The sequence below is a fragment of the Geospiza fortis genome, unplaced genomic scaffold (genome assembly GCF_000277835.1).
Source record: "Geospiza fortis unplaced genomic scaffold, GeoFor_1.0 scaffold317, whole genome shotgun sequence".
Taxonomy (NCBI): Eukaryota; Metazoa; Chordata; class Aves; order Passeriformes; family Thraupidae; genus Geospiza; species Geospiza fortis.
Window position 1 is genome coordinate 1,838,027 of NW_005054398.1, and position 22,870 is coordinate 1,860,896.

Below are 22,870 nucleotides of genomic sequence, written 5' to 3' on the forward strand. Positions count from 1 at the left end.
AGGAGGAACACAAGCCCAGGAGAGACACAGAGGGAGAGGAGCACGGTGAGCAGGGCCAGCTGGACCCGTGTCCTGAGGGTCCCCCACAGCCTCCACCCCAGCCCAGGGCCTGGGGGTCTCCCTGCTCCCGTCCAGGAAACCCAACCACATCCCTGGGTGGGTGGTGGGGCTGAGCCTCGCATCCTGCCTCCCCCCAAGAGTCCAAGGAACCCAAAGAAGAGCAAGACAAAGACCTGACTCCAAGAGTAATTAATTACTTACTAATGAACTAACAAAACTGACGAGACTTCCATCCTTGCTGGGTAGCTTCAGAGGGAGGGTACCAGCGCATCTGGAAAAGAAAGCCACGGCAGACGTCCATGATCCAGGACTACCTCAGCCAGAGCACAAACCTTCAGCTCCTCCAAGCCATGTGCAAGGTCCATGGAGCAAAGATGTCTCCAGCATGGGAAAGGAGGCTACAGGTGAGCTCCAAATACTGCTTGAATAGCTCCACCCTCAGCCAGCCAAAGGAGGCAACTCAAGACCACACATTAAAACCAGACAACCTCCACAGGACATGTATGGGGGAAGAAGTGGCTCATCCACTACAGCAGATGCCCATGAAGTTTTCCAAGCCCCAATTCTGCTACCAGGAGTGGCTCCAGGCCAACCACACCATGGGAAGAACCTGGAAGAGCTGCAAACCAGCACCACTTGGAGGCTTCCCTTGGAAGCCCTGAAGGCAGGTGCTTGCTGCCACATCTTTTTCTCAGACCTGCTCCTTGACAAGGAAATGGCTAGATGGGGACCTAACAAACAAACAAACAAACAAACAAACAAGGGACAGTAGCTGAACAGACACTTTCCAGCCCCTTAGGAGACACAGTGAGCTGGCAACACCCAGCCCACAGCCTGGGACATCCAGATGATCCCATCTGGTCAGCAGGGCCAGTGTGTCCAGCTGGGCTGCATCAGCAGCTCCGAGCCTGACAGCAGCAGGAGACAAGCCCATGCCACTTGACTGAGCACAGATCCAGCAGCAGGAGCAGCAACTGGAGCCTGGAGCTTGGTCTTGCTACTGGAGTACAGCAGCCACCCCCCACTCCTCCCTCCCCAGCTGCCAGGAGAGAAGCACAGCCTCAGCACGTTCAGGCTCTGGGAACCAGCACAAGGATGGACTTGGTTCTAAGATGGGGAGAAAAGTAGCAGAAAACCCCCTGGAGCCCCCTGTGAGCCACTCCCCTTGTCCCATGCATCCTGGCACAGCTGTCCCCTCGCCCAGACAAGCCTGGCTAGATGCTCCTCTCCCAAGGATGTGCAGCAGACTGCCACAGCCTCTACACTGCTGCCTGCAGCGGCCAAGTCCTCCCCTCACAGGCATTGGGGCTGCAGTGCCAGGAACTGCAGCCACACGAGCTATGGGCCTTGAGAAGGCTCCTACCTGAGCCCTGCCAGTCAGCAGAAGCTCTGTCCCACAGGAGCCTCTCATCAGCTCAGAACAAGGCCAGTCTGGACAAGACTTGAACAACCTGGTCTAACAAAAGATGTTCCTGCACATGGCATGGGGGTGGAATGGGATTGGTTTAAGGTCCCTTCCAACTTGAACCATTCCATGGTTCTATAATCTGCTGGGCTCTTGCCAGACACCTTCACAGAGCAAGTGGGTGCCCCTAAATCAGCTCCCAGCTGGCCCCATACCTCACTCCATGGCACAGCACCCCAATCAGTCCAGCCATGGCAATCAAGGGCATGGATGTCACCAAGCCCTTCCTCCCCAGCGAGGGGTCCCACCTGGTGCCAGCACCAAAGTGCCACCCAGAGTGTCCTTTCACCTTCCACCACACAGTGCTCAGCCACCACCCAGGAAGGCTTGGCACAGACAGCAGCATCACTGACACCTTACAGGGCCGCCACAGCAGCTGCCAGAGCAAGGACAGGGTTCCTTGTCCCTGTCACCAGGAGGTGCTCGCTCAGCTGAGCCACATCTCCTCTGCAGCCGTCCTCCCTGGCCAGCATCTCCCACTGCACACCCTCCCCTCCACAGCTGGAAGCAGTTTCCTCCTGCCCAACAGGAAACTCCCCCTTCCTTCCCAAGGCTGGAGGAGCTTAACCCTGAGAGCTGCCCACGTCCCACGCGGGCTGGGGGAGCAGCACAGCCAGGCCATGCACAGCCAGCCCAGCCTGCTGCCCTCCATCCCGCCTCAGAGCCACCTTCTGCCCCCCCTGCAGAGCCTCAGCACCTCCACTTTGAACAGAAGTCTGGTTTACTCTTAAAACATGCACTGTAGCTCTGTTCTGAGCTAATCAGCTCGTAGTTCATAGCTAATAAACCATCAGTGCAGTGGACCAGCCCTCCTTGCCTTCCTCCTGCAGGTCTGCAGTGCTCACACAGCAAACCCAGCCAGCTGAGCCACCGCGGCCCCACAGCCCAGCCCCGCATTCGGAGGGTTCAGCCCTGCAGGAGCTGATACAGATGTGACAATCCTGGGTACAGCCCAAGGCTCTGATGCTGGCAGGGGGAGGGAATGACCTGCCAGGCCTTCCAGCCTACAGAAAGATTAAGGGCTTGATGGGATGAAGCAGGAACTCGGTAGGAGGGAGGTTCCCAAAGCCAGCAGAAAACACTGGAAGCTGTGGATCAAAGCAGATAGCTAAGAGGACACTCTCTAGGCAGTTTTCTCTTCACACCCCTCCAAACACTACATCCATCAAGGAGGAAGCTGAGAACTGATGGAAATGTTCAGCACTGGGTAAGGAAAGCAGAGCAAGAGAGGCTTTTACTGGAAGAGACACTGTTGTTTCTGGAGAGGCATTAGCTCACAGTTGGAAGGGAGTCTGGTCACACCACCAACACATCTCCTGCTCACAGGGATGAGGCAGCCACCGCTGGCCAAGTGCAGCAGCCTCATGCTGCTGCCTTCAACATCTGTCCCAGAAACAGCTGGAGAGGAGAAATGTGTGTCTCTGCCTGCCACCTCCCAGAGGCAGGAACCTCTCCCTTTCTGCAGCACAACACCAGCAGCTGCCTAAAAGTCACAATGAAATTAAAAATGGGGCAGAGAAACAGCCCATCAGAGCCTCCCTCTCCTTGTCAACACCTCCTTTGTCTCCCCCAGTTGCCCTCAGAACTTAAGTGTCCAATTGTCCACCATCCTCAGGCAGAGCAAATCCTTCAGAAGAGGGGAAGCAAGGACCAAACACACAGGTCCCTCCTCAGGGCACCTTTGGCTTGGAGGACCTGCCTTTCCTCCTTGGTTACCTCTTGGTCTGCAGCCAGCCTCAGCATCTCAGAGCTCTGACCTATCTCTACAGCTGGAATGGTCTCCAGGGATCACTCCCCCTGTGCTCCTGGGAGCTGGTAGGATCCAACCAACACATCCAAGAGCTGCATGTTGCTGCCAAGCTGCTGAAGTGCAGAGCACATCCTCACTGGTGCTGCTGAGATGCTCAGCAGGCAGCAGCACAGGTGTGAGCCCTGGGCAGCCCCCACGAGCAGGGAGAGCTGCCCTGCTCCATCTGCACACACAGCCCATGGAATGTGACCAGGCAGGCAAGGACAGGCAGCACCTCACCCACTGGGGTGTGCTGGACACACACCCACCCCAGAGCAGGCACTGCACCCTGGCACCTGCTGGAGGGGCCCTCAGGGGCTGGTGTGGGGGCACCATGAGATGTGGGACCAGAGCAGCTCAGCCCAGCACCAGGAACACCAGATGCAGTGGGATGAAGCCTGTGCATCTCCCCCAGCAGCTCTGGGGAGGGAGAGCTGGAGGATCAGCACACCATCCCACAGCAGGGCAAGGAGCAGGCACTGATCCATCCTCTCAGGAACATTTTAACAGGTGTGCATCCACCCACCAGTCCAATGCCTTGCACCCCTATGGCTCAGGGAGACACATCCCTCTCTGAGACTGCAGCAAAGAAGCATTTCCCTTTTTACAACAAGTTGTGCTGTTTTCTTTTGTGTTGAGCCAGCCAGGAAGAGCCACTGTTGGCCACAAGTCTCTTCTGATGGCCCAGCAGTCCCTTTCACCACCACTTGGCAAGGACAGCTGCTCAGAGCATCTCCTGCCTGGAGGATGTCAGAGCATCTCCTGCCTGCTTTTCCCTGGCTAGGAGGGAACTGGCTGGGGGCTGCTTGGCCAGCTATGCCACCACTGTCACTGGAGTTTAGAAAGTTGCCACAAGCATGAACATCTTGAACAAGAGGCTTCACACCTCTGGGAAGCATGGAGCTTGTCCAGAGAGAAGTATTCCTGGGAAGTCCCTACATGACAGCACCAACAGGCAATGAGTTATTAGGGACCGAAAATTCATCCTGTCTCCAGTCTAGGGTGGGTCTGTCAGCTGTTCCCCTGCAAGGGAAAGGGGGTTGGGACCAACCTCAGCTTCCATCAATGGGATCAGCCTCAACCCAGCACCAGAAAGTCCCAAGGTCTTGCCAGGCTCTTGCACAGCGACACAGCCACGATCCAGGACTGCTCCCTCCACCCACCACTCACTTGGACAGGCCCCAGAACCAGAGACCCACCTCTGCCATCTCCTCAAGGAGATGCTTCAAGGGAACCTTGGGCAGCCCCCTCCCAAAAAGTCTGGCATCTCTATGTCCTCAGGCCTTGACCTGCCTGACTGCCTTGGAAACACCTCCCAGGGACTCCAGGCTGTGTTCCCCAGCAACACCATGTGGCCGTGTTTTTATGAGCCAATCCTGCATCCAACCTGCTTCCCACAGCAAGTCCTGCCCCCATGGGTGCTGCCACAGCTGGCTCTCTGCAAAAGAGTTCTAGAAGGGATAGCCCTGGCATCCCCTGCTGCCCACTCACAGCCTGCTTTAGAGGCACCCCAAAGCAGTGGCTCCACCTCAGAGACACAGTGCAGCCCAACTCCATCCTACCAGCAATGGACAGATCTGTCTACCAGGACCAAGCAGAACAAGACAAGTTGCATCATTGTCTCTACGCCTGTGTCAAGCTCTTCCCATCTTCCCAGGAAGGAAAATTATAACTCTGCACATCTTTGCACCTCACAGTTTCCTAAGGGCAAAGGCAGACCTGGGCCCTCATCTTTGGTGGCTTCTTTTCTTATCATCGCTTCCACAGGGAGAGGAAAAGCTCTGCTCAGAACCACAGCAGGAGAACTGAACCAGGGCTCATTTCCTTCAGTCAAACATCAACCATCCCCCTGCCAACCAGTCCCATCCCTTCCCTCTTCCCAAGCTCCCGGTCTCCTACACCACACACCCCTCGTTCCCAAGGCTGCTGATTCCCTCCATTACAGCTCACACCACCTGTGTCCTGCCTGTGATTTCAGCTTGCAAGAGAGAAGTCAAGCTCCAGGTAGGAACTGGCTCCATTTCCATTACCAGAGAGGAAAGCAGTGAGATTAGACCCACGATCAGGGCAGGGTCTGTCCCGGGAGGCGGTTCTGGAACAAAGTGACCGGCAAGTGCTGTTGTCTAAGGTGCCCACTAAAATTTAGTCGTGTGCTATCAACTACCACGTCACTCACCTCCCCCACCGTGTGCCAGGAGTGAGGTCAAGGTGTATTTCTGGTTGCCCTCAAAGGGTCAAGGTTGGGGAGAAACCAGGTTTCTTTCAGGCTGAGTGGCAGGGTGGTCTCTGCCCCAGCCCAACCGGGCTGCTCCCCTCCCGGGCAGGGCCTGGCCGAGCCTGGCTCAGCTGGAGGAGCTGATGTAAGATGGTGCCATGCTGTGTGCGCCATGTCATGTGCTGCCAAGTTGGAGATGTGGGTTAGAAAGAAGGCCTGGCATCTCATTCCCCAGGCTCTGGTGGGTGGGTAGCGTGAGGCCCATGCACTGGGTTGCCAAGGAGATACGGGCTACAGAGATGGGCAGAAGCTTGCAAATCCCACAGTGCACCTTGGAGGAGAGATGGTTACCTTACCAGTCTTTCCAGACGTGGCTGCCATCATGCTTAACACTTCTAGGAATGGAGCTGTGGTACAGCCACTCCACTAGCTGCAATAAGGCATCACTAGGGCGTCCCATCTCCAGGGACAGCTCTGAGCTTCGGGGCTAGCCTGCGCTGGCATCATGGCTGGAGTTCACTAGGGACATCAAAGGAGGGATTTGAGAGAGGGTGGGAGGGAGGGAAGGCAGATGGGACAATCTTAAAGTCAGCAGAGTCCCTGGCAGGGCAGGGTCAGGCTACAGTCCCAGCTGCAGCAGCCTGGTGCCTGCCTGGAGCAGTGCCAAGGCAAGGACGTGCCAGGAGCAGCAGCCATCGGCTGGGAGTGGCTTACCAAGGGTTCCCGAGGCCAGGCCAGCCTCTCACCACCTCCTGCCCCTCATCCCTCCTGCCAGCCCTCTGGGCAGCTCTTCAGGAGGCCAGGCCAGGCCACCTCCTCTCCCCGTTGCTGAACTCAGCTCTGCAAGAAGATGAGCCCTTCAGGTTTAAATCTCTTGTGACAAGATCTTGGTTTAGCTACGTCCTCCAACTTCTTGCCTGCCTCAAGGAGCTGCCACTGTGGAGCTGCTGCAGCTCTGGCCATCCCCGTGGATGCCCTGCAGCCAACACCAGTCCAGCAGGAGGAAGAACTGTGACTGTTCTGGGGAATAACCCATAAGCCCACCACAGGAGTGAGCCAGCCCCTCCCAGTGAGGGCAGAGGGCTCAGCACACAGGACGAAGGGCACAGCTTTTAGCCCAGTTGGTGAGCAAAAGTCATCTCCCTGTTGTGCTCCACCCTCAGCTCTGCAAGGGACAGGGCTCCGGCCCAGAGCTGCCAGCAGGAGTAATGTTTAACCCCACTAAATTTTATTGGTAACATATCCTGTGCCAGGACATGCCCCTGCAGGGTCAGCTCTGGCTCAGCACAGCCAGGAGCGGCTGGGACTGCCCAGCAGCCTCTCTGGAAAAGAGCTGGGCCCAGGCACAGCCTGGAGGGGCAGCACTGGCTCCCTAAGGCTTGGAGCCCATCAGCACCCCTGGACCCCCTTGGGCAGGGAGCTCTACCTACACAGGGAGCTCCTCAGGTCTGGGGATGAGGTCAGACAGCCTCTTTGGAAACCAGCAGCTCACTAGCTGGAGGGCAGGAACTAAGACCCCAGAAGGAAAAGATGTAGCTGGAGGCCTCCTTAATACCCTCCAGAAAAGTGGACTTTTCTCCCCAGGTTTGCACCATAAAGTTTGGGTGTCTAACCCTCACACTCAGGGTCCCTCTACAGTCACCAGTGACCACCCTGGAAGAAACTGCAGTAAAAGTTTCACCTCCCTCAACCACCTCAGGCAGGCCAGAGGGGTTGATTTTTCCTGGTCCTCCCTTCCAGGGACAATTCAAGCTTGACCACCACCCTACACACACAAGGGGCAGGAAGACACTTCTCTCCTGGGCCACTGAGGAGCACAGCACAGCCCTGTAGTTGTGGGCACCACCATCAACTTCTGGAAAGCACCAGCAAACACAACCTTCCCAGTGAAGAAGCAGCTTGGCTCTGGAGGTCCTTGGAAGAACATTCCAGTGCTCTTCCTGGTCCTGTCTTGAACCCCAATGTACTTCTCCCTAACCCCCCTGGAGCTTCAGCCCAACAACAGCTCACCTGTAGAAGGGCAGGAGCAGGAGAGATCTGCAGGTGTGAGAGGGGCAGGACAGAGGACAGGAGTCTGCATCCACCCCACATGGCATTTGGGAAGCAAGCTTGGCTTGAAGCTGGGCAGTTACCATCACAAAGCTTGCAGGAAGCAACAGGATGCCCAAGGGCCAACACAGCTCACTGCCAGCCAGGACAGCAAGGTGAGAGGACACAGCTCCTCCTGCTCTCCACTTAAGCAGGGAAGAGTAGGTGTCAACACCCTGCCTGGCAGGGCAGAGAGCAGAGGTTAAGCCCCAGTGCTCAGTCCCACTGCCCCAGTCTCCCATGGCACCACAACGGGAGCAGACACAGAAGCAGGCAGAGCACAGCTGGTCACACTGAGCAGGGAGGGACAGGCCTTCCAGCTTCTCCTGGACAAGTGCTTCAAACCAAGCATCTCAACTTGGAATCAGGACACTGCTACACTGTCTTGACTTTCCCTTTGCATGTTGATGGTTTCAAGTTTATGTGGTCTCTGTACATTAAAGCACCCATGTCAGACCAGCACAGGCATCCCTACATCCTCAGCTGTCAGCAGGCAAACCTGGGACACCAGGCAGCTGCTTGCACCACCATCTGCACCTCCAGCGGCTCATGCATGCAATGACTCTCCTCACTGGCCTGTACTGAGGGTGGCTAACACCCTGCTCCATCACAATTCCTCACTCTGGCAAGGCTCTAGTCACTTATGTCCTGCAGGACACCCTCCTCCAGCTCTGGGAGTGTGAGTCATTAGGCTGAGCCCCTCAAATTAGCTCTGTTGCTTTTGCTGTGACTTGGGATGACATTTCATAGCTATGTTACGTGCAGGAAGCGTTTCCTCCCAGCAGTCCCTCAGTGGAGTTCTCTGTCCATGGGGAGCAACAGGAGCAGCCAGAAACGGAGCCCTGACTTCCTCCCACCCGCCTGCCCCTGCAGGGTCAGAAATCCTCAGCCAGCCCTGCCTGCTCTGGGCTGCACGGAGCCCCCCTTGGGCTGCCCCGCACGGGAGCCAAGGTGCAGAGGGCAGGCTGGAGGCGGCCAAGCGCAGGCAGGCCGCGGGGATGGAGCCCCGTGGCGGGGACACAGGAGGGGCCAGCCCCGGCACGGAGCCGGGCAGCGACTCACCTGAGCGTGCAGAGCGGCGGCCGCGGCTGCAGCTGCCGGGGAGGTGAAGGCGGCGTGCGGGATGGCGGGGGTCAGCTCCGTGGTGTACAGCGGGTAGGGAGCCCACGCCTCCGGGGACGCTGGGATGAGAGCTGCTCCAGTCAGGTCATCTACAGCAGGAGGAGACAACGGACAGCGTCCCAGGACTGTCCTGCTTTGGGGACAGCCTGCTCCGGATTCCCCACCCCAGGCTAAAGCTTTGAGGTGCAGTCCTGATCAGGTATAAAATCTGTGTGCACAGCTGCTCCTCCAGCCTCCCAGCCTCCACAGGAGAACCCAGGAACGTGTTGCATTACAGCCCCACGTGGGCTTTGGACGCTGGTCCACACAGCAGGCACAGGATGCAGGACAGGGGGCTCAGAGCCACATTACAGGTCACCCCATAAGCCTCAGCAGGGCTACTCAGCCCACCAGGCTGCACAGAGGGTGATAGCACAGGACTCATCCTTTATGCTTCACATTTAGGGATGCTTTAACAGATTTATAGTATCACTTGAGCTACCAAATGCAACTTTCATGTCTCAACAGTTCTGTGCTGCCCAGATGCCTGTTACTGTCCCGTGGCTCCAATACCCTGCTGGCCTCCCTGCCCTGGCAGATTCCAGGCAGAGCAGAGGTGGGTCTGGGCTCCTTTCCATTCTCAGAGTTGGGCCTCTCTCAGGCTGGAGCCATGAGCCCCAAGCCCCTCCCAGCATACTCACAGGGGTCCCGTGCAATGAAATGTGCACCCAGGGCAGGGTGGATGTTGGTGGGGTTCGGTGTGGCCATCAGCTTGCTCTTGGCCATCTTTGTGTTGGCTTTAGCGAACTCTAACCGCAGGGTCTGGGGGTTCTCGGGGTCGAAGCGGATGCCCTGTCAAGGAGAGAGCACACGGCCTTCTCAGAGATGGAAGCTCCAGCCCAAGCACAGGCTGTGGTTATTCATGGAGCAAAGGCCAGCTGAGGAACCAAGGCCACCACTCTGCAGTCACATGCCCAGATTTTTGTCACCTCACTGCAACACTCAAGTTCCCACGTGCTTTTACTTTTAGCTGGCCTGACTAACATTAGACCCTAGACCACTGTTTCCAACATGAGGGGACACAGTTCTGCTCCTTATGTGCAGGTCACCAACCACTACAGCAGGGATGGATATCAACATGGCTCAGGAAAGGTCTGTCTGCTGAAGCTGGGGTAATTGTCTACACTGGAGTTGGAATAATGGAATAATCCCATCTCTGTGGGAGCTCCCATCTACACCTTCTGCCAGCCTGAGCAGAGGCACTAGCAGGTGTCACAAAGCACAAGGCAAGGTCTACAGCACAGCAGAACCATGTCCTGCTGACCAGATCCCACCAACACTCCTGCAGGATGGGCATCATTTTGGGAGTCCTTTCCATGCTGACCATCCTCAAGATATTTTCTTGAGTCACAGCAGGTCCCCACAGCCTCAGAGGCCCTCAGAGCTGTCTTCCAGTGGGCAAAAACTACACAGAGACAGCTTGCATCCATTTGCCCAGGCTGATGTCAGCCTTGAACAGCTCTCCCTGGTGGGATGCTGCAGGACCATTTCACTTCCACAGTCCAGGGCACAGCTGGTAGATGCCCTGCCCTGTCTGCCCTCACTCCGGGCCCAGCAAGGCACGTGGCCCCAGCCCCTGCAGCCCCCAGCACTTTGGGTACTCACATTCAAGGCGTTCTTGGCTGCTTCAGCGCCAGCCCGGCTGTCGAAGGTCACAAAACCCACTGGCTAAAGGAAACAACACCCATTTCAGTTTGAAAGGCTCTTCCAGCTCCTCAGGCTGCCTTGCCACCCCCTCTGCCCCAGACAGCCAGCACAAGAGACCATCCTAAGCTGCGCAGGAGCTTTAAGCAGAGCTTGGGTCATTGGCTCAGGATTCCTGCTCTGCATCTGCTCCCACCACAAATGTTTTGGTGTTCTCACGTGTGGGGACACCACTCACCCTGACAAGCCCCCAGCATGGCTACCCCTGTCTTGATCAGCGTGGGAAGGCTGATGGCAGCACAAGGTTTGGGGCTGAAGCCTCAGGGCTCACCCAGGGCAGCAGGAGGGGACATGGAGACATTCAGAACATGCTGGGTCAGTAGAACCCCTCTGTGTGGCTGGTGCTGGCCCAGACAGCGCATCACACAGTGGAATGGGATCTGTCCCCTCTCCCCTCCTGGCATGTCCAGTTTGACAGCAAAAGCCAAAAATACCCAGGCTGGAGGGAGGTACCTGCTTTGAAGTCAGCTTGATCAGTGACCCCTCATAACCCTGCAGGAGAGAAGAAACAAGTCAGTGTCAGGCTCCTGAGGAGGCCATGCTACACCCAAGACACAACACGACAGCTCCAGGAGTGCCTGCAGCACCAAGCCCTCCACAGGGCAGGGGCCACAGTACAAACAGGGACAGTAACACTTCTTTCCCACCAGTAGAGAAGACTGGGGGCAGAGCAGGGATTTTAGTTCTTCCATCCTGGCCCTTTGGGGAAGAACTCAATTTTCTAGATCTTCATCCAGCTACAAAGAGGAGCACCCTGTCCTGGCTAGTGCCTAGAGAAAGCAGAGCACCCTCCCTGTGCCAGAGGAGTGCAGAGAAGGGAAGCCCACGTGCCCTGAGACAGCCTGGGTGGTTATTGGAGGAGGATGGAGAGTCTGGGGGATGAGGACACATCCTCAAGGAGGGGCTGGTCCAGCTGAGCAGCAGGGCTGACCAAGAAGGTTTCATCAAGCTTAGAAACAGCACGATTCCAATGGCAGGCTCCAGCTGGAGGTTCCCAGTTGAGCACAAGTCATGGATCCCATGCCATCCCTACTTCCCCTGACAGAGCTTTGGTGCCAGGTCACCCACAAACCAGCATCTTTCCCTCCAAAAACCAGATGTGAAGACTCCTTACCTTGAATGGTCGGAAGAGAAGGTAGAGCTCTCTGGGTTTGATATCCACAGGAAGGCCACTGACAAACAGCGTCCGTACCTGGGGAGAGGCCAAGCAGCTCTACTGAGATGTTTGGTGATGTTTGGTGCCAAGCAGCAGCTGTACTGACAGGAGATGGTTGCTGCCCAAGCAGGAGCACAGAGCCAGCTCAGAAATGCACTAAGAACAGGACACCTTGCATCGAAGGTCTACTAACCCTTCCCTGCATGAGGGAGTGCTGTCCAGGATAAAACACAGCTAGCCCTTTGACCTCCACCTCAAAGGATTGATGCCTTTACAAAAATCCAGTCCCTGGCACCATGGCCAGGGTTGGTGAAGGCAAGGACACCAGCCCCACAGCCTGACAGGGCCTTGATGGCTAAACTGGCAAAGACCACACATTGCCACAAGAACCAAGTTTGACACATCCCAAAGGTCCAAAGGACCAGTACAAATCCCAGTTCTCTCCAGACCTTTCTACAGATCACATACTGGACCTCCTCTCCTCAATCTACCCTGGCAGTTTAATTGCATCACCAATTCAAAGACAGCCCTCAATTTTGAGAAACACCTCACTGCCCCTTTTGACTTCTGTAGCAGTCCCAGAACATCACTTCAGGAAGATGTTGGGTCCATCCCAGCTCCTTCCCCAGCACACCTCAGACCCTTCAGGAGTTGCTCCCACACCCACTCTCGGAGCAGTTACTCTACTGTGCCCAGCCAAGAGCAGCTGTGCTGGGCCAAACCCCTGTAGGCATCTGCTCTTCCCAGGCTGTTCAAGTCATGGACCAAGTCCAAACACATTCATGTCAAAGCAAAAAATGCCAGGGGAGGATTTCAATAGATAATCCATTAAAGTTATAGATAATAGTTCACTTGAATAACCAGGAAGAGAAAGAGCAGGAGGCTCACGGCCTGGGAGAACTCTGCTCAGCAGTCAGACTCACCATGAGACCTTCCCCCTGCACACTGGCTGGCACTATTCCCATAGGAAACAGCACGATGAAGCTGCAGAGGCTTTTTGTCAATCAGCACAGAGCTGGAGAGGGACGTTATGAACAACCAAAGTCACAAAGACACCGGTCATTATGAACAAGGAGCAGGAGCCCCAGGCCAGAGCTCATCTCCTGGCCTGCTTCCAGCACAGAGCGACCCCATTACGTTTGCAGGGCAGAAGGGCTCTGCTCCCTGTTTTGTTTTGCTCAGCCATTTCCCCTTCTCCAGGCAGAGTGGGCTGTATCCAAAACCACTTTTACCAAGCATGTGCTTGCCCTGCTCCTGGGCTGGAGGCAGACCTGGAAACACAGGAGCCCCTGCCTCTGTAATTCTTTGGGGGCAGCCAGATAGAGACTCCAGCACACAGGGAAGTTTCCCTTACTTACAAATGAGAACTCACCTCCTTGAGCTCCTGTGCCCAGGACAGTCCTGGCAAGGCAGAAAAATGCCATTCCCAGGGTAAAGCCCCTCAGGATGAACAGTGATTGTGAAAGGCTTGGTGTGCCCCTGCTCTCCTGTGCAAGCTGAGACAAAGGGCTGCCACTGTCCCCCATTAGAGCAGTGTGAGGAGCCTTCTCTGGCCCAGCACAGCCCAGGAGCAGAACCAGAGCACCCTTCCCATCCCCTCACCCTTCAATATGGATGCCTCTAGCACACACTCTTGCTCTGCCCTGCCTTGGGAAGCAGGATGCCATGTGGAGCATTCAGGAACGCTTCCCAAGCCCAGGCTCAGTCTGACAGGCTCCCCAACCATCCCACCCCACATCTGGTGCTTTAAGGCACCACTCCAAGGCCACCCCATGCCTGGACAGAGGGGACAATGCCACTGGTTTTCCTGGCTTGCTGCCTGCCTCAAAGACCTCAGTGCCTGCACTTCAGCATGAGCTCCACAGAGCGCTCCCAATAGACCCACAGCCATCTCTGGCAGGGGAGGACTGCAGAGTGTGGTGGCACACATGTGCCTCGGCCATGTGAAAGCATTGTCCCTTTTCAATATTTCAGGATCCAAGTGCGCTCAGCCCCCAGAATGGATTTTTCCTTGCGAGCAGACAGAAATCCACATCCCTGTTGGGTCTCTAAGTGGCCCCGTGACGCGTCGCTTGGTAACTCCTTGCGACAGGCGTGACACGATGGAAGATGCCTGGTGGCTCAGGGAAGGGGGAGCCAGAGCTGGAGCCCTCACATCAGCCTGAGCACAGCCCAGGAAAGCTCTTTGTCAGAGGGAACAGGCTCCCAGTGCCAGCCCCATAAGTTGCTGCCAAGGACAGGAGCAAGAAATCGCCTCTAGCTGATCAGAAGTTTCCCTTTGGCCTCCAAGTCCTGTTTGTCACCATCCACAGCACTGAAAAGGCATCAGAAAGCCAAGCCACAGCACCCAGCAAGGGCTACCATTGCTCCAAAGCCTGGGCAATTCCAAATGCCACCAGCCAACCTCTCCAAAGAGGGGCTCAAGACAAACCAAGGAAGGCCCTACTCAGAATGCCTTGTTGGAAGCAGCAAGGCCAAGCAGTTGGTTTTATCTCTGCAGTTCAGCACATCCATAAGTGATCTACAGAAGGGTAAGGAAAGAGGGAGACCAAGTTAATTAAGGGAGGGTGAGGCTGGTCAGAGACCTGAGCAATATTTTCAAGGGACAGAGTGAGCAAAGCCAGAGGGAGCTCATTTCTAACACCAGGAATAAAGCAAAGGAGATTTAGGTGACCCCACAGGAGAAAAGCAGGAGGCAGCTCACCAGCCTGAGCCTCACTGTGGGCAACCTGGTCCGGCCTCTCCCCTGCTCCCAAAAGAGAGGAAGCTGTAGATGAGGGCAAGGGGGTCTGGACAAGCATCTTCCAGTGCATTAACCAAAGTGGGACTCCCCAGTCAGCCCAAGTGCTGCAGGCTTTGAGAGCCCAGGAATATCACCCTGGGCTGACAAATCCAGGCATTCAGCCCTCACACTCAACGTGCCACAACAGGATAACTTCTGCTAAAACATGCCCTACTTCAAGTCCCTGCCACCCAACACCAAATCCAGCCTCCCCACAGCGCATCTGGAAAAGGCACAGGACAAAAACCACCAAACCAAACAAAAACACCATCAAAAATTTCCATCCGGGGCTGGATCAGAAACTACCTGGGCCAAACTACATGTGCAGGCATCCAGCAGGAGCAGATCTCCAGGAATACCATGTTCTTCTGCTCATCCTTAGGCTCTGATGCCAGGTGAGAGCAGTCACATCCCCCCCAGGGATCTGAACTGGGCACATGGGCATGGGGGAAGCAGGACAGGGAACAGCTCTCACCTGGGACAGCCCAGGAGGGTCACACTGCTGCAGGCCCTGCAGAAAACATCCTCCCTTCCCCATCCCTGCCCCTCTGGGGATGTCCCCAGTCCAAACACCTGATAGAGATGGAGGAGGGCCATGGAAAACAGGATTCATGCCAGAAGGGACAAGACCATCTAGGCCATCTCAGAGAGGGAGGATCCCAGCACAGCTTCCCACGCAGGGGGAGGAGGGACAGGACAAACCATTCAGCCCTGGAGTTCTCAGTGTCAGTCCTTGCACAGCTGCATCTCCCCAAAGGGACACCCACCTTGGGCCAGCACAGCCAGGAGCTTCACACCAAGGCTGTAAAGGAGCCAAGCAGCAGCACCTGCCTTGTCCTACCACAGCCCCAGCACTGCCAGGAGAGCAGCACAGCTCCCACAGCTCCTGGCCACAGCTGCTGTGGAGTAAGAGCTCTCAAAAGAGAGTTCTGAGCTGCCCTGCAGCCCAGAATGGGTCGAGTCACGTCACAAGTGTCTGATGCAAGGGCACAGGTACCCTGAGGGTGCAGTGATTGGGGTTTTTTGTTAGAACACTGCTCCAAATCCCCCTCCTGGAGCCAGCAAGGCCAACCCTCCCCTCTGGAGAGATCAGCCCTTTATCTACACCACCCACAGCACAGCTTGGGCTACTCCAGCCCCCCAGAACTGGCCTGGATCTGGATCCGTACTTCCAGCACCTGCAGCACACAAGCCTTTACCAGCAGTGGCTCAAAGACACCTGAGCACAGCAGGAACGTGCTCTAATGCCTCCCCCACATTGTGCCATTGGGCATTCCCCCTCTCCAGGAAGCCACTCCAGTCTCACACCAGTTTTTCCTAGAAACGAGCCATTTCCCATTAGTCCACACCAATATGTCCCCTGAGCCTTCTTCCTATGCCACCAGCCCCACGCCACCCCGCTGAGGACAGGGACAAGCTCTGGCACAGCATCCCAAAGGCACTTCCCTCTCTGGGGTGCCAGGAGCTCAGGGATATGGAGCACAGGGATATGGAGCACAGCTTTTCCCAGTGGGGTGCCTGCCTGCTGTCGGGGTCACCAGCGAGGCCAGAGGGGACGCAGAGCCCCGTGCTGGTCGCTGCGATGCAGCCAGGGCCACTTGACGCGAGAGCGCTGGAATGCGGCGAGGCTGCGCTGCCCCCGGAGCCGGGACTTATAAGGCACGGAGCGGAACGGGGCTGCGAGCTTGCACAACAGCGCTGCGGGGAGGGGAACACACGGACTCCACCGGCGAGGCTGGAAATGGGACGGGATCCTCCCCTCGGTGTCTCACACACGGGCCGTGGGGATGCAGAGCCCTGCCATTGCAAGCACAAAGTCCCAGGAACAGCAAGGGAGGAGAAAACCGGGAGAGAGGGATGTGTGGTGTGTGCGAGGGACAGCAAGCAGGGCAGCCTCCACTGCACGGGGCAGGAATCCCGAGAGAAGGGGCTTGCAATGGCTACTGCACTGCTCCATGCCTCAGTTTCCCCTCCACCAGTCAGAAGAAAGGTGGCAAGAGCCGGGACTGCTGCCCTTGCAGCCCCAGCGGAGCCCGCATCGCACCGAGCCCTGTAAAGGATCGGGAGCCGCTCCAGCCCGGAAGCCCAGAGCCTCGCAGGCACTGGAAAGATGCTCACCCATGCCAGAGGGAAAACGGGGCCTTGAACCTCCCCCAGCGCTTCAGGCATTTCCCTCCAAACACAGCCTTTTGCACAAAAGGCACACGAGGACCAACGTCCCCCGGCCCAGAGGGAAGAGGGCTGACCACAAGGCAGCCCAAGAGCAGCATTTTGTCCCCAAGGCTGTGGTGTCCCACACTGCTCATAGCCAGAGCAGCCTCTCCCCAGCACTGCTCTTCCCCACGTCAGGCAGGGGATGTCAGCAGGGCTCAGCCGCCCCTGTGGTCAGGGGAGGAGGAAGAGACTGACAAGGGGGAAGCAGGGAGAGGCACCAGCCCCACTCTGGGAGAGCAGGAAGCACATGGGGGCTGATAAATCCAGGCACAACAGGGCAGCACCCAAGAATAGACCTTGGGCCTGGCAGAGGAAGCTCTGCTGGTGTGGCTTGGATGCCTGCTCCTGCTATCAAGTCCCATCACCTCTGTCTCTGCAGCCTCTCACAAAAAGAGCAGCACCCAGATGGGTTTGGGCCACAACAGGGGCTCAGAGCTGATGAAACATTGGGAAAGGTCAGCCCCACAATCCCCAAGACATTACTGTCCACCAGGGCAGCTCCCCAGCACAGGGAGGGGCTGGCTGAGCACCCTCAGGTTGCCTTCATCACCTTTCACCTTGCCAAGAGGTCCACTAGGCCAGAGGGGACAGGCACCGGTGCCACAGCCAACGTGCTGAAGGACACTCGCATCCATGCTGGCCCTACCCAGCCACCACACTGAGCCCTGGGCTCCAGACACCCTCACCTGCCACTCTCTGGTGTTGGGGACCTGCAGACACCTGTCACCATCAGCTGGAGCCATGGACTTTACCTGCTATGGAGCAGCTTTTCCTGCCCACACCCAGGCACCTGCTGTCCAGGCAGGAGACAGTGGTGAAATGGGCTCCTCTCCAGAGCAGAGACTGGCAGGAGACATGGGTCTGCAAGCAGGACCCTCACCAGAAACATTCTCACCTCAGATCCTTCATTGAGTACATCTGTATCTGCCTCACCCCCACCACACGATGATTCCTGGGCACTCCTCAGTCCTGTGCCTCCCAGGACACATCCAGAGGAATCTCTCCTCAAATCAACCCAATTTGGGGCAGCACACCAGCGGCCATGCCCCAGCCCCATGCAGCATGTCAGGAACCTCCACAGCCCCACAAACGAGTGCTCCATAAAACCCAGGGGATGGAGAGCTGGAAGCTCACAGCAGCTCTTCACTCTGGACAGCAGTTATTGGAGTGTCACCCCAACACTGAGAGACCTTTGGGGACACCAGGAGGATGACAAGCACCCACAGGACTAAGCCAACACTGCATCAGCCCAGCTCTTAGCAAGACAGCACCCCTAGATAGCAGGGAAGGGCTGTGCTACCAAAATATGGACCAAAAGTGCCAACTGAACCCACAACACGCCCTCTGGCTGCTCTCTCCCAATCCATGGCCCATGTTGCACTTCAGGCCATTGCTCCAGGTGACCCAGGGCAGCTACACATTGAGGGAGACCGAACTCCTGTCCTTGGAAGTCGATGGGAAGGACACACACCCCCAGGCTAACAGCTTCTGACACACGGACACACCCCATGACTGACCTCACAGCAATGCAAGAACCTGACACCACCTGCTGCACTCCTGGGCAGGCACCACCCCAAACATTTCCACAGCTTCTCCTGCACTGTGCAGCAGGGCTGGAGAACCTCCACAAGGGTAAGGCCGCCCACTGGGCCCTGCTGTTTCCAGCCACCCCAGCACACCAGGACCCAGAGCACCCTTACCAAGCCTGTGGCACCCACTTCTGCCATGCCAAGGGTCACCAGGTGCCACTACTCCCTCCTTGTCAGATGTGCTGCCTGGCTCAGGATCACACTCAGGATGGGCCAGGTCCAGCAGCTCCAGTGCTGGAGCTGTGCCCCACTGCCCTGACCCTCATCAGGTCCCTGCACAGGGCCAGGGACACAGGGTTTCCACTACCCCACAAGGTGCAGGAAGATGCTGAGTCTTGTAGCAAGGTCTAACCACATCTCTTCTACAGTCATGCTACTGTGAAGCTTCAAGCTGAAGCTTTTATTTCAGGTAGAACTCCACAACAGGCAGCAGTGCTGCTCTGTGACCCAAGCAGCAAAGTCTCCAGGACTTGGCATGGCCAAGACCAGCAAAGCCTCCAGGACTTTCACTCCACAACCTTCCACATTAGTTCCAGCAAGAGTCTTGAATTCCTACAGTGCCAGATCCTCAAGCAGAGCTATGAGGAAGGACAACAAAGCCTAAACTACTCTTAGCTACCTCCCAGACATCTCAAAGGGCATCCTTCCTACTTTGGTGAGGGCAAAGCAGAGACCTAGAAAGGGAACCATTGAGTTTGGCCTTTCCTAACTTCCACGGGCACCGCCAAAAATCCATTAATTCTGATGCTATGGAGGGAAAGTCCTGCTCAGCAGCTCCTCAGGAAGACTCATTCTGAAGCTGGGTCTCATTTAATAGCCCAGGTGACAGGAAAAAGAAGTTGCCCCATCATGGGGACCAGCTGAGTTGGGATGTTGACGCTTCAACTCACATCTAAGAAATTTAGATTTGAAAGAGTGAGAAAGGAGAAGGAAGCTCCTTCAGAGGGTATTCACAGGACACAAGGAGATAATGGGCAGATTCCCACATCCCTCCTCCTGTCAGAGCAACTCAGTGCTCAACCCAAGACCAAGAGATGTCTGGGAACACATCAGTTCCCAGAACCCCTGTGTGCATGGTGACTCCAGGGTGTCTGCTCAGCCAACTATCTGTCACTGACAGAAAGCTGCATCTAACACTTAGGGGGCTTTTAGGATGCATGAAAACAGCTCTGAGGCACCGTCCTGCTTCAGCCAGGCCAAGTGCAAGAGGATTAGTGAGCGGTGACTGTAACTACTACAGCTTCATGTTCCTCACAGTGAAGAGCAGCATCAGAGGAGACATTTGACTCCAGAACTCACACTAACCTTATTTGTTTGCAGCTGCAGAGCTGGAATCCACACATGCACGAGGTATCTAGGTCCACTCAAGCAGAGATTACAGAAGTCAAGAGATGCCTGGCACCAGTCCATGAAGTGCTACAGACATCCAGCACATAACACAGCCCACTCACCAGCAGCATTCCCAGGCAGTTCCAGCAGCCCTGGAGTGCAGCAGCTAAGGAAAAAGGGATGTAGGATTTGCTACTGAGGAGGTTGTCTGCAAGCCAAGAGCCTCTGTCTCTCCAGCACAGAGTTTTCTAACCCACAGCCTTTCATGGACCAACAGGGAAGATCACAGAATTACATAATTATTTGGTTTAAAAGGGACCTTAAAGATCATCTCATTCCACCCTATGCATGGGCAGGGACACCTCCCACTAGACCAGGCGGCTGCAAGTCCCATCCAGCCTGGCCTTGAACACTTCCAGGGATGGGGCAGCCACAGCTGCTCTGGGCAGCCTGTGCCAGGACCTCACCCTACCACATGGAATTATTCCTTCCTAAGATGACCCTCTCTGGCAGAGCGTAGCCAGGTCCTCACCTGGGCTCTCCCAGCACACTTCACATTTAACCCTTCCCACCTTCAGCAGTCTGGGATCCCCAAGCTCGACCTCAAGAGCAGCAGCCACCAGCCATGGAGGTGCCAACAGGCCCTTCAGACCAGCCAGGAGGACTCACAGGATAGCCACAGACTTCAACTGCCAGTCTGAGCATCTGTGCAGCCAGCTCCAGATCCCTCCTGCTCGTGGTAGACCTACAACTTCCCGGTGACTTCCCAGGAGAGCAAGAACTGATTTCTAGAGTAGAACCAACATGTCTGCACCAGGCACTCCGGAGAGCAGGGTGAACACGCAGGGTTTTATTGCTGTGCAGCCATGGACACAACACCCAGTGTCCACGGGAAGCAGGAGAGCTCCTCCCGCTGCTGGGAAAAGCTCTGCCTGCCCCAGGGGTGGGAGTGCAGCACCTAGGCAGCTGCCTGTCCCACACTGGACTGCCAGGAGAGATGCAGCCACGCAGATTGGTGGCTGCCTGGAAAATTAAACAGAAGATAGCAGCAAGTGGGGAGGGATCGCGTTTGGGGAGGTGTCTGGTGAGGAACAGCAGGGACTGACATTAGGCCCTGTTTGTTTAACATTCCCGTTAACGACCTCGAGAGGAGCGAGAGGCATTCTTGTCCTCCGCATGTCACCAGCCAGGAAGCGGCTGCGAGATCCAGGGGCTCACAGATAAGATAAAGGGAAAGGCTGAATTTGGGAGCTTCGCCCCGCTCTATCTGGGGCACACGGCGCCCTTCTGTGAACGCCTGGGGAGGCAGGGAAGGAGGTGGGGGGGTGGAGGAGTGTCCACAGCGCCAGGATCTGGCAGTGTTATCCATGCAGTGTGGGAAAATATTCCAGCACACCCTCCTGCATATGTTGGGACTGAAGGACTCCACTTTGCACCGAATGTATTTATTGCTCTGTATCAAGGGGAGCTCCTGGGCAAGAATTTGGGCCCCCAAACCGTGCTGGGATCCTGAACACAAGGTCACTCCTTATGCCTCCACTAGCCTCTGCGGCTAGGAACAGCTCCTGGTCAGCCAGGAGGTACTGGAAAAACAAGCATTCAGAGCAGGCTCAGGGTAGCCACCATGGAGCCCAAACTGTGCTCACCACCCACAGCGTTATTTCTGTTGGGTTCTGGTGGAGAAAGGACTTTCCAACAGCAATCCCACAGGGACTGGGACATTAACCCCCCACCAGCCCCAGCCTAACCCAGGTGCCAGGTCTTTTGCTGCAGCCCTGGGTGCAGGGTGACAGACACACCCAGCAAGGCCACAGACCATCAACAGGGCAGACAGACCGTGCCCCTCCCCACACGCTCCTGGGGGCTGCACAGCGGAGAGCAGAGCCCCTTCTGTCCAACCCCTGCACGCTCCCCAGGGATGCCATCTTTAACTCAGTTTTCCAGCCATCAAGCTCCACTCCTGGGAGGACCAACCTCTCCAGAGGGTGAGGATTTCCTGAAATGCTCCAGCACCTGCTTTGCCAAACAACCACTGGGCAGTGGGGAACAGACTGGCTCTTGCCCAGCACCAGGAGCTCACCCGACCACCACCTGTGGGCACCAGCCCTGCTGGAGCAACACCACTGGGATGAGATGCACCAAGTGGCACCAACCTCAGGGACCTTTGCAGGCCAGTGAGTAATTGGACTGAGGAACCACATAGAATCTTCTGAGCGCTGTGAAACCCCCAGGTACCAAACCTCCCTCCACCAGGAGCGGCACAGGGCCCCAGGTGTGGCACAGGGCCCCAGGGGCTCAGGCTCTCAGCCCACCCACACCAGTGCCACCCGATGACGCTGGGACACGCCGCTTGCAGCATCCACATCCCATTGCATCAGCGCATCACCCATGCCCTGCTCCACGCTGCGGACAGCATCGCTCCAGCCACCACCTGCCAATCCATTCCAGGCCATTACTCGGGTCCCCCTGGCCGGGGCTGAAGCCCAGGGGACGCCATGGCCCCATGTCAGCTGGCACAGCAGGCCGTGCTGCCCGGTGGGTGGTGGAGCAAGCCAGGCGCCATGTTGCGGCGGCGAGAGCGCACGGAGGACAGCGAGGGGAGGGGACTGAGCACCTCCCCGGTGCTGAGGGCCAGGCGCCGAGGACTGCAGCGAAACGTTTCCAAGGCCAGGCATTTTCCAGAGCCCTCTCCAAGATGGAGGGCAGCTAGTAACCCACTGTGGCAATACCTGCTCTAGGGATGCAGTGATGGCATCAGCCAATGGCTCCAACAGCCAAAGCGCAAACATGGAGGGCTGCAAGCTCTGGCATGTGGCTACAGACAACTGACCCTTACTAGCCTTCCCAGCCCTGAATCCAGCAGCATCCAGGCTCTGGCTTGCAGTGGTATCTGGGGGAAGGGGCTGCCGGCAGGTCAGTTCAGTCCTCCAGCCCCAGCCAGGCTGCCAGCACACACAGAGCAGGGCAGGGGCTCCTCCACTATTGTCCAAGTGTCTCCCTTGCAGCCCACACGGTGCTGGATCTAGGAGCCCTCCAGCTACAGGGACGTGGCAACAGGACACCATGCCCACGGGCACCGGCTGCGCTGGATGGAGCAGGGACCTGCCAGCCCTCTGCTCCACAGAGCTGCAGGGACACCGGGCTGGGCACGGGACTCGCCCTGCCCGGCCCCAGCCCCTTCTCGGGGCGGCCCGGGGACTCTAGTACCAGCTCGCCAACACCTCTGTACTCTGGCTGACACACAGCCTAGCCCCATCTTCCCAGCCCGCAGCAGCCCCGGCATCTGGGCTCCGGTTCCTCGACGACCCGGGGCTCCCG

At 56.9% G+C, this 22,870-nt stretch overlaps 1 protein-coding gene across 1 annotated transcript; it reads right to left on the bottom strand.

Moving 5' to 3' along the window:
* Positions 1 to 22,005, bottom strand: RBPMS2 (RNA binding protein, mRNA processing factor 2). The gene is made up of 8 exons (XM_031061013.1): positions 21,865 to 22,005; positions 11,597 to 11,674; positions 10,936 to 10,974; positions 10,384 to 10,446; positions 9,420 to 9,570; positions 8,680 to 8,828; positions 262 to 331; positions 1 to 27 (listed from the first exon to the last, which is right to left on the bottom strand). The coding sequence occupies exons 1-7, from the start codon at positions 22,003 to 22,005 to the stop codon at positions 269 to 271; spliced, it is 684 nt and encodes a 227-aa protein (XP_030916873.1). The 3' UTR covers positions 1 to 27; positions 262 to 268.
* Between the last annotated feature and the right edge of the window lie 865 nt (positions 22,006 to 22,870).